The 12083-nt window shown below is 39.3% G+C and overlaps 1 protein-coding gene across 8 annotated transcripts in view; it reads left to right on the top strand.

Annotated features, from left to right (window-relative positions):
• LOC100880556 (low-density lipoprotein receptor) overlaps positions 1-12083 on the top strand; it is a 48588-nt gene that overhangs the window by 8847 nt on the left and 27658 nt on the right. For 7 of the 8 annotated variants that reach the window (XM_012298665.2, XM_076536289.1, XM_012298664.2 and 4 more), the window contains one exon: positions 11122-11244. The exons of the other annotated variant lie outside the window; for it this stretch is intronic. In XM_012298665.2, the coding sequence (XP_012154055.1) occupies positions 11122-11244 (123 nt within the window). The remainder of the gene's footprint in view (positions 1-11121; positions 11245-12083) is intronic. 8 annotated transcript variants of the gene reach the window in all.

Genomic DNA, 12083 nt, shown 5'->3' with positions numbered 1-12083 from the left:
CGAGAAAATTGACAAAACGTTCATTCAGTGACTTTTACGAGACTCGAATTTGATATAAGTATTGCACTTTCATGGATATATGCATTAAAATCGGCGATATACAACCAATCTGATATCCGCTATCAGAGTATTTAACGTTTTACCGGAGGAATGAATGTGGTGTAGTTACAGCTTATCGGTTATCGGAGTAATTTTCAGGCCGGCAATGTATTCAGGGATGTTCGTCTCGTTTACAGTCTCTGATTTACCGGCCCAAATAAAACACGATCCGATGTTTGACTCCAAATTAGCCAATCTTACTTTATAAGCTGGTCGACCAAACTCCGCTATAGGTCTTCGTTTTGTAGTGGGATGCTTTGTTCTTTCGTTCGGGATCCCTTCTATACCCTATCTCGTCCTTTGTTCTTTTCGTTTCGCTTGCATCTCGATTCTGCCATCGCAAACTTAACATCGGCTTGCATCATGCGATGTGACTTCGAAATCATTCGATCAGAATTTTGTAATTTTTACATCTAACATAACAGAACCCATCAGAATAAAGATAACAATAAAAATATCACAGAAGGGTTATTCGAATAAAGTGTCATTAACATGTTGGCAACAGTAACTTAATTTTCGTGTTCCAAAAGTAACGTTCGCATCGTGACAAGATTATGATTTACAGTCGGTGCAGATATATCTGAAAGGGTTGGCCTGAGCGTTCTACCAGATTTAGAGTACAAGTATTCGTTACGGCGCGGCGTTCTTTTTCCGTGCCAAACTTGGTCCGTTCTCTCCCCTTCTGTCTGCAACTTTTTCTTGCTTTTCTTCGTCTTTTTCATCTGCGTCTCCGTCATCGTTTCTCCAGTGTTCCTTTTGCCTTGCCTAGGGCTATTCGTAATTTGTAGCGCAAGGCCTGCACCGGTTGCATCAGAGTCTTCATTCTGCGGAGAACCGATTTGGTTGGCCATAAGAACTTGCATATAGTGATGGGATTGATACTGCACATGTTGACAGTACTCAAACAATTCAATACCTAACATTTTATTAATACATTAATACGGAGCAGAATCTAATAGACGTAGCCAACTTAACATGACTTGACTTGATCTAACCCATATGATTAACCTAATCTAACCTAACCTGATTTCAGTAAATCCTAATTTGACCTAACCTTGACCTAACGCGACGTAACCCTGATTTGAGCAAATCCTAACCTGACCTAACCTGACCTAACTTTGACCTAACCTGGCCTGACCCTGATTTGAGCAATCCTAACCTCATTTGAGCAAATCCTAACCTGACCTAACCATGACCTAACCTTGATCTAACGTGACCTAACCCTGATCTATCTAATCCTAACCTTACTTAACCATGATCTAACGTGACCTAACCCTGATCTATCTAATCCTAACCTTACTTAACCATGATCTAACGTGACCTAACCCTGATCTATCTAATCCTAACCTTACTTAACCATGATCTAACGTGACCTAACCCTGATCTATCTAATCCTAACCTTACTTAACCATGATCTAACGTGACCTAACCCTGATCTATCTAATCCTAACCTTACTTAACCATGATCTAACTTGACCTAACCCAGATCTGATCCAATCCTAACCCAACGTAATCATGATTTAACTCGACCTAACATCAATATGATCTAATCCAAACTTACATCACAATATAACTCAGACGCTAACCTAACTTCGACTTAACTTTATTTCAAACACATCCTAACTTAACCTGATTCTAAAGTCTATATATAATAACGAACACACACGTCCCGTATTCGTAACATAAACAATGAGTGACAAAAATAATTTAAAAAAATAAACGAGATAAAGTTATTAATTAAAGCAGAATTCGTATTCAGAACATAACGAACGAGATTCGTTAATTTCTAGAATAAACAAGCATGTTAAAAATAATAAAATTGCGATACCGTTATTCACAGGAACTTATATTTACACGTATTTACAACAGTATTTAAAAAAGTTGATTTTACGAACGTTTCCGTAAAGTGTTCAATCGGTATCGTAAGTTATCGATATCGATTGTTTGTCGCGACCTAAAGTTTGATACTCCTCGAAAATCGCAGGCAAAATATCGGCAGCATCGATACGGTATCAATCCCAACACTACATACACGCATCCCGGCACCATATAATTATGGTGAAAGCCAGTCGCGGCGGCTTTCATGGTGTGTGCAGCAGGGGCAGCTCACAAAGTCGAGTCAAGTGGTCGACTCATTGGCGGTCTCATCGATTGCTCTTTCGTCTTCGCTTCTCGAGGGTGTTTCTCCCTTCGTCAGCTACTTTTGGCCGATATGTATCGACGCTTTTCCAGTACGCTTCGGCCTTCGATTGATCCCAATTGAGTTAGGAACCGTTAACAAAGTCTGATTGGTCTGCGTCCGACACAAAAGAACAAGGACTAGGCTGCTGTTTGTCGGATTTTCCCACGTCGAGCCATGCAAATTCTTTGCTCGATCGCAAATCGGAGATAATACCCAAATAAAAAGGAGCAGTAAACCGGGCAGAAGTTGCGTTGCATTTGTAGCCGGATGGCTTCCATAACTTGCAGGGTTTTTGGAAAAGATCCTTGGGAGAGATTTTGGAGTCGGAGATTTGAAACTTGGGGAACATGTGGGAACACGGAAATTTGAGAAACATAGAAATTCGGAGATTTGAAAATTTTGCAAATTTGAAACTGTAAAATTAATTGAAAATCTGCAAAATTAATAAATTAAATTCGATAAATTGAAAACTTGGAAAATTTGAAAGTTGTAACGTGGAAAATTTCCGCAGTCTGTTATTAGAATTACACGAGACTTCATAAGAATTAATGTTTCAATCAGAATTTCAGATTGAACTTTCTCTCCTCGCTGATTACGTTAATGTTTCAAGTAAACTCGCGAACAGGCTGCAATTTTGATAAGAATAACTCTGTTCGATTTAAAGTAAATTAATAGCGTTGAGTCTGAATTACTGCTCGCTAAATTTCTCCCGTCGCTAGTGGCTGATTGCCGTAAGTAGTTCGATGCAAGCACGAATTATAACCATCATTTCCCGTTAAACTCGAATTTGATTGTTAACTTTGGAATGCCTTAACTTTCCAACCCCGTTATGCATCCCCTCGAAACGTTACTCGATTTTGTATCCAGTTGGTCATGGATCGAATCGCGTTATCCTAGTTATCAACAGATTAAGAATCTCTTTCTATCGACCTGGTTCCCCTGATCGGGTCCATTTCAATCGAGACGACTTTCATTTCGACCCTATCCCGTTTCTTTGATCTCTTATAAAACGTTCTACCGTTCATTTATGGGCAAAAGAAAATCGTTTAGAGTCAAAGCAGGGAACAGAATTCGAACGTAAAAGCACGAAAGTTTTGTTATCCTAGAAAGCTGTTCGGAACTACTTTCCTGTTTCGAATATTTTGCTAAATGTTTTCCTAAAAATCTACGTATTCTCGAAAATTCTTTGTTTACATATTAATGTAAAGCTAAACTTGCATTAGAGCTTATTAGATTAAGTTAGATTACACTAGTTGAGATTAGATTAAGGGTAGAACTAGGATTCGGTTAGGTGTAGAGTTTAAGGTTAGGTTATATCAACCGAAGGATAAAGTTAGATTGAGATTAAATTAGATTCGGTAAGATTACGTTAGAAGTTAAATTTACGGTTAAGTTAATTAATTAACAAGTTTGATAAATCGACAAAAATTAAGGTACAACCTCGTTCCACGATCGAATCGTTTTCGTAAAGCGGAACATCCTGGCGGTTGCTTAAAAAAAAATAATTTCCTGCCATAAAGTCGAGCGGAGAGTTAATGAGTCGGATGTAACTCCCTCGGTACGATTCTCCATATCTTGACTGAGGATCGGCCGTGTTACGGAGCCACGTCTAAATTTCAAGCGGGATTGTAACAACGCAGAGAAGACGGGATATTACGGACGTCGTTTTATACCGTGCGCTTTACAAGTGCCACGAATACATGCTATGAGAAAGTAGTTCGAGATCCGGGCGAATTGACCCCTCTAAGGGTTTCGGGGCTTAAAGACGAGAGCCTCTTTCACACCTGCAATAAAGGTATACAGGACAGCCTAGCTATATGACTTCTTTTATAATATGGCACGTGGAGTGTTCATCCCTCGCGTGGACTTACCCTCCTGGCGTGAAATAAAAAATTTTGCAAGTCCATATTCTCGAATTTGTCAAATTTACAAACTTCATGAATCAGAAATTTAATCTTGAAGTTCACGAATTGTACAATGGTGTTAAATTATATTGGAATTCACAGATTTCGTAAAACGTATACTTTAACGCGTAGAAAACGCAACACGCAAGAGCTCGTATAATTTCGTTGACAAACAGGTTTTCGTTCGGCGATTTCTAAGAGACAAAGTTTCCGAATGTGGTTTTAAAATGAAAATTTATTGGTTATACACACGACGGTCATTGATATTCATAAAATTTTCAGCTTTAATCAAATTTAATGAGGGCATTTATCGGTTCTAATAATTCAGCCCGCCCCGATAAACGTTCATGTTAATAATTAATCGATTAATTTCCTTTATACGACTTCGAACTTCGATGTTCGAATCAATTAATTATCGATGTTCCGACTTTAATATCATTCCAGATCATAATTTTCTGTTGCTCCGTTAATTACAGATAATCCCATCTCTGTGGACCAACATTTCGCGTATAAAGAACCGGCTTAATATTTCATCGGTTAATGCTTTTTATTTTGCTTATTTTTTTCATCAGCATTTGTGCGTTGTTATTTATCGTCGATCGATGTACTGATATTCTGTTTGCTCGTCAGCGATACGTTTACTGTCAGAATAAAAATCAAAAAATCTCGTTGCACAACGACGAATCGTTTTATCCCTTTCGTTCATCGGATAATATTAAATCTGGCATTAAATCTGATACCTGTTTCGGCTGTCCCGCTTTATTCGATTCCGGGCGAAAAAGTTATACGTACGTTCAGATAAAACGGAATAACACGTGATCACCATCGTGCAAAACGGCCGAGGGAACTTTACGTTCGCGTTTGGTTTAACAGCAACCACGAATAACTTGATATTGTTTCGTAATCGTTTGACGTTAATTTGTATATCGTATCCATAAGCAATAATATCTAGCCGATGCATAAATTCGTTATAATTTAAGAACAGTAATGCCTCGTTTGTATGAAGAATCTCTTCATTTTCTGACACGTGAAATGATTGTAAAACAGAAATCTAGGGATTTACGGATCTGAGATATTTCGAATCTGAGGATACTCTAGTTACATTAGAATCTAGAAATATCACAGTTTAAGGATATTCTAGGGATATTTGGATCCAGGAATATTCGAATCTCGGATATTTTGATTTAGGGATATCGGGACTATGGAATTTGGAATCTGGGAATATCGGGACTAGGGAATTTCGAATCTAGGGATATCGGGACTAGGGAATTTCGAATCTAGGGATATCGGGACTAGGGAATTTGGAATCTAGGGATATTGGGGCTATGGAATTTGGAATCTAGGGAACTTAGAATCTAGGAAATTTCCGATGCAGGGAATTTCAGGTCTAGGGAATTTCGGATTTAGAGAATTTCGGATCTAGGGAATTTCGGTCCTAGGGAATTTTCGGATCTAGGGAATTTCAGATCTACGGAATTTCGGATTTAGAGAATTTTAGATCTAGGGAATTTCGGATTTAGAGAATTTCGGATCTAGGGAATTTTGGGTTTAGTGAATTTTGGATCTAGAGAATTTCGAATCTAGGAATATTTGGATCTAGGGACATGCGGGTCCATTGATAATCGGATCTAGTGATATTTCAATCTAAAGATAATTGGATCTAGAAATTCTCAGCTCTGGTAATATTTCCATCTCATACTTTTTAAATCTAGGGATACTGAAATTTAGAATGATGATGTAACGAGTGACGTTTTAATGCATGGCCATGTAGCTAATAATTGAAAATAAAGTCAAAGGATTTTTCGTTGTAACAAGTCTCAGGAGAAACAAAGTGAAAGCTAAGCATATTACGATTAAATGACAAGGACAACGCGATTAACTTAGAATTGACGTCTTTCTTGTGCGAGCGAAAAAATGTCAATTAATTTTTCTTCAGAGAAGCACGAACCAAGAATTACGTGTGATCGAAAGTAAAGGTATGGACATGTGATTTTCAATGGAGACAGGTAATTTACGTAGCGCCGACGGTGATTACTACATCTATTTTTGCCTTTCAAGCCGTTCGACAAAGTATGCGAGCAATCGTATCGTGTAATCAGAAACTACAATTGCATGATTTCAAATTCTCTGTATTATCCGGACGAGGAAAAAATTGCCAATCATACACGGTCAATCATCGTTAAAACACTGTGCATCTTGGCAACAAACAGGATTCGAAGATGATCGGTTTAACTAGTTTCATCGAGTCTCTCTATTAATACTTATCTGAAAAAAATGTTCACACGAGGTTTCTCTATCAGTCGCGTAAATATATCTTACGTAAATAACCGTAAACGAACAAGACGTAAAAATGCAATTTCTTCGAACACGATACGAATAAATGGAAAGATCGAAGTTGTTCGAAATTTTTATCTACTTCTTGTCTAGAATGTATAGCAACCCACAGCCGAGCGCATTTATGAATAACGAATAGTCTTTCATTCGGATAAAAATTTTTCGATTAAAATTCAAATAAAAACCACGAACGAACAGAGTTATTCCATAGTAACGAATAATTACTATTCGAGGGTTAATCGAATAAAAAGTCACTCGTTATTCGTGATAAACTTCGTTTCGTTCGAATAATGTCCAACCGTAACCATTTCACGAAGTAACGATACAATGAACAAAATCAACTCAAACAAAATCAGAAGTTTTTCAAATTATCGTTTAGTTCAAGTACACCGCCTATTTGTTGGCAGCGAACAATCGATTGGCTGATTTCTCGTGAATGAAAAGCTCGGATAACGAGTTCCGTTATTAATGGGGTCAGCAGTGTTTGGTGGTATCATTTCTTTTTCAACCAGTTCACTCCCGACATTATTTATTTTCCGTCAATCGAATAAGCTGGCTATCACACGGTTCCAATTTCGGCTAAACTAATTGCCACTGCTAAATCCGTGATTACGCGAAAATAACGTTGTTCCAAATGCTCCACGGTTATCAAGCTGGCACTTCCAATACTTCAACGAAGTTTGTGTTTCAAGGCGGAAACACGATCGCGATGATCTATTTATCGGGTGCAACGTTCAGTTTTAAATTATCTCCACATTTTTTCCAACTTCTCGAAGAATAACGAACTCGCTAATTATTTCGAACATGTGCGAGTTTCCTGATAAAACGATGGACAGATAGAAAGCGCGTCAAAGAGCTCGCATTTTAAAATGTTTTAATTCTGTAATTCAGAAATATGAATTTCGCATCTCGAAATTTTTTCATTTCCAAGTTAAAATGTTTCTGAAAGTGAAAAACTACATCGAGAAATATAAATCACCGAGTTACAAAATTGAGTCAGCAAATTGGGATGAAATTTGAAAGCAGAAACTAAAGCAAATATAAAAGACCACTTCGCCTCGTTTACTTCGCCGTTTGCGATACGTAACAGTATTTTCTTACAATTAGTTTGCTCGGCACACATAAACGAAGTACATAAGTAGGTACGTAGTAGGACGACCCGTTGAAGGAGAGACGCAAGTTTCTGCTCACAGGAATCTCGTTCTGTATTGCGTCTTTGATCGAAGTCGATCGAGAACCGTGTTACCTTATTGCCTCTACTTCATCGTTTGTCTACCGTTCGACTTCCTGTTTCCTCGTGCGCTGCTTTTTCTTCAATTTAGTGGATATACGCGAGGAATTTCTTGTTTGACGCTATGAGCGATTTCACTTTCGAGTCATCGTGCGATCTATGTGTGTAATAAACTGTCGTTCATGCGTTTATTTTCCTTCTTTTTTTTTTAGTTTTACTCGTTTACATATGGAACATCCGTTCACCGTTTTTCCCCAAACGTTCAATTCTTCATTTTTCAACTGTTTACACTTTGCTCTTTGTATTTTGGTTTGCTAGCTTAGGTACATTAAAACGATACGTTTAATTACGGGTAGGGGAGATATAGGGTTACTGATGTTAACAGTATGATAATAGCGTAGTAATAGCGTAGGAACAATATAATAACAGTAATATTGTTACGCTCTTCGGTTTACTCTTTTTTATCGATTAATTATACGATACAGGATTCAAGTGTCCACGACACTCACACTGTTAATAGGGTGAACTCATATTGTGTATTCAATTAAAAGAGGCAATCTAATTCGCTAGTGATTGGTTATCCCGTTGCGCCCGACTTTTCGTACGTATATATTTCGATTCTTCGCCGCCTAGGATTGAGCAATCGATTAACTGAACTTTTCGCCGGCAATTTTTTCGCTCTTCTTTTTGGTATCGTTGATAAACCGTCGATGAACAGATCACGTGTGCCCTAGTGCGATGCAATTTAACGCGCGATCAATTACGTAGTTACTTTTGCGCCAGAGTTCGAGTTCCTTAATTCTGGATCGATCTGCTCCGCGAATCGATTGTGCAACGATATCTCTGTTTCCTAATAAAGAACACGACTAAACATTCGGCCGCGAGGATGAAAAAAGTGAACCGCTCTTATCGACGCTCCGCTAATCAATGCCAAAGGTGGCATGTATTATGATTCGTTGCTCTTAACCCGTTCGATGTCTATTATGCCACTGCAGTGTGAGAAATACAGCTATATCGATAGAAAGGGTAAGCATTCGGGTAAAGGGGTTATTACTGTGGCGATATAACGTTTGAATATGTAAAGCACCGTTATACAATGCATAGCAATGTAACGTTCAGTGATATAATGCTTTATACGGCGCATGGAGATGAGACGATTGAACGCGCCGTGGAATGACACTGGTGATTATAATATATGGCGATATAACGCGTGGTATTATAACACAAGGCGCCTGTAATGCGCGACGCTATAACAGGATTAAACCTGTAGCAATATAACGCGTGGTGATTTAACGCGAAATGATTCAATGCACGATTTAATGTGCGATAATATAATGCGCGGCGATATAAGGTGGGCCAATATAACACCTGATGATATAATGCAAGGTAATTGAATTTGTAGTAATATGATGGGTGGCGTTAGAACGCGTAGCAATATACCATATGGCGATATAACATGTGGCAGTATAATGCGTGGTGATATAACACATGGGAATATAACTCGTGGTGACGTAGCGATATAACATGTGGTGATGTAACGCGTGGCGATATAACGTGTGGCGATATAACACGTGGCGATATAACACGTGGCAATATAACGCGTGGTAATATAACACGTGGTAATATAACACGTGGTGATATAACACGTGGCGATATAACGCGTGGCGATATAACACGTGACGATATAACGCGTGGCGATATAACGCGTGGTAATATAACACGTGGCAACGTAACGCGTGGCAATATAACACGTGGCGATATAACGCATGGCAATATAACGCGTGGCGACATAACTCGTTCTGATATAACACATGACAGTATAGCTCGCGGTAATATACCATAGTAGAATTGCGTAGTGATATAACACGTGGCGATATAACGCGAAAGATTAAGTTGGTAGTTATATAACGCGAGACGATTGAACGCGTAACGATATAAGAGGTGGTAACGTGGCACGTAACGTGTGATAATATAACGCGCGGCGATGTAATGCGCGGTGATATTACTGTGACCATACGACGCTTTCGAAAGGGTTAATAATCGGCAATTTTGCGAAACGCTGTTTGAAATTGATTGCCGTACGGACACTTTTCCTGCGCTGGCTGTATAAGTGGAACCGTGTAATAGCTATAGACATGTTCGTCCTTTCACATTGCTCTAATGATGATGCTCTGTTCAGTGAGTATTGCGTGGGCACGAAAACCATTTCATTGCCGCATTATCGTCCTCCGCATAATCGCCATTATCACAGTCCTTGTCCGTCGAGTCACTTTGCGCTTCTTAATTCACCGATATCGCGATTCTCCGTCAAACGTAGGGGAAAAAAGACGTACAACAATCGCGTTTGATTCGTTCTCGTTCCATGGTGGTCAGTATGCGTGTACTCTGCACACAACCATATCGTGTCTCTCCTCAGACCCATATATAGGGGCCCGTTTACTCGACCGCTGGCTTACAGCATCCGCAGCCACCATCGCGAGTGCATCGTCGTTCTCTCGAGGGATCGGTCTGCCCGGTTTTTTTGTTTCTTATCCATTCTGTGCCGCTTTCTATCCCAAAAGTGTCTTTTGCGAACGCTTTTGGAAAAGTGATTTCCACTCGCTCGTACCCTATTCCTTTTCTTCGGCCAGTGATTTTATAAAGGAGAGCATTCGGTAACGTGAAAAGAGAAATCCTGGTCTGTGCGAACGACTGTAAGAAGAAGAAGGCGGCTCGATTTATTGGAAAATCGTTTCACGGACAATTGTTTGGTGGGCTGAAAAGGTGGTCCCGGTAAATCGTTGGCCAGAAAAAGGGATAAGAGTATTGTGATAGACTCGTGGCTTGGTTTTCGGAACGGGGATTTTATTCGGACAGATACGAGCCCAATGAACCTCGAAAGATGTTCTGAATAGATGTTCCGCCGGTGTTTCGTGGTATCTTCGCGTTGGTACAGTTTCGAGCCAGTTTTATCGACTGTGCTTCAACGTAACACTCGAAACTCCGTGAACAGCAATAAAACGATCGACGGACGATTTTCTGCCGTTGCGATATTAACGTGAAGAAGAAAGAGGAGGAGGCAGGCAAGCTCGTAAAGCGTGCACGTTGAAAGCTTTTATATTGGATCAGCGATTAAAGTAGCGCCTACGAAAAGGTGGCAGCGGCGACGACGTGAACACACAGGATTACGCGAATGTCGCGAGTGTACGCTTCGTGTGGCTGATAAAAAAATAGGGGGCACAAGTTTAAAGACTTTTTCGCTAGTATGCGGTTCACTGGATCGATGCATCTTTTCACCGCGTACCGATGCACGTGCACGCTGCTGCAATTGGCGTGCATCGCGTTCCTCGTAAACGTCGTTCATCCTCAACAAGACAACGTTGGCTTTGCAGGTTCACAGAAGTGCACCGATTCGGAGTTCAAGTGCTCCAACGGCAGGTGCATACCGGGAACATGGCACTGCGATGGCGACAAAGACTGCCATGATGGGTCGGACGAAGATCCAGCCCTTTGCAGTAAGTACACATCTTTTATTACTTGCCTCATCATTTTTAATTCCTACAAATTTATGCCTTTATTACAGCTAATTTTTAAGCAGCTAAACAGCTAATTTCATTTAACTCGAGATGGTCTTGTTTTACTGAATTTTAGAATAAGGAGAAATCGTGAAAAAATGTGGACCTCGGGGTGGTAGGCTCACTTCGTTAACGATTATTCTACTTTCACGACTCCTTTTATTGGGTCTGGAGATCCGATACCACAAGAATAACCGGCAGTGTTAGCTACTTTTATACGGAAAATAAATTAGAGAAAGTAAGGGTGGAAAATTGGCATGTACGTAATGATTTCTTAGGTCCATATTTATGTTCACATCACATTTGATGAAAAACATCTGATTAAGTAACTGGAATTTTTATCTCGTGCAGACCAAATCCCTTGTCTTTAATGTGCTCCGTATTAAGAATGATCAATTAAAAATGATAAATTACAAAAATTAGAATCTTGAAAATTTCTATTATTTCTAACATGAAAGAGGTATCTCACGCACATTACAGTTTTTCCAAATGATATAATTCCTTACTTCGAGTCGGAATTTGAAGTAGAACTTTCTTTTATACCGAAGTACATACGTTTACCTCGCATCACCAAATATGAAAGTGCAGGGCGTAATCGACCCATATAGCCAAATACGAAAGTCCATAAAAAAGTTGTTACAATTAAGGCGATGAAGTGGAGTACATACGAATCAACCCCGCATAATGTTCGTGAAACTTTAGTATTGTTGCATCTCTTCGATTTATCTTTTTGTTAGCAATATTGTACTACTTAAAATTTCGATTCCTGTTCCGTAAAA

This window comes from Megachile rotundata, chromosome 10, assembly GCF_050947335.1.
Source record: "Megachile rotundata isolate GNS110a chromosome 10, iyMegRotu1, whole genome shotgun sequence".
NCBI lineage: Eukaryota > Metazoa > Arthropoda > Insecta > Hymenoptera > Megachilidae > Megachile > Megachile rotundata.
The sequence above is the reverse complement of the archived record's forward strand: the minus strand, read 5'-3'. Positions and strand labels throughout refer to the sequence as shown.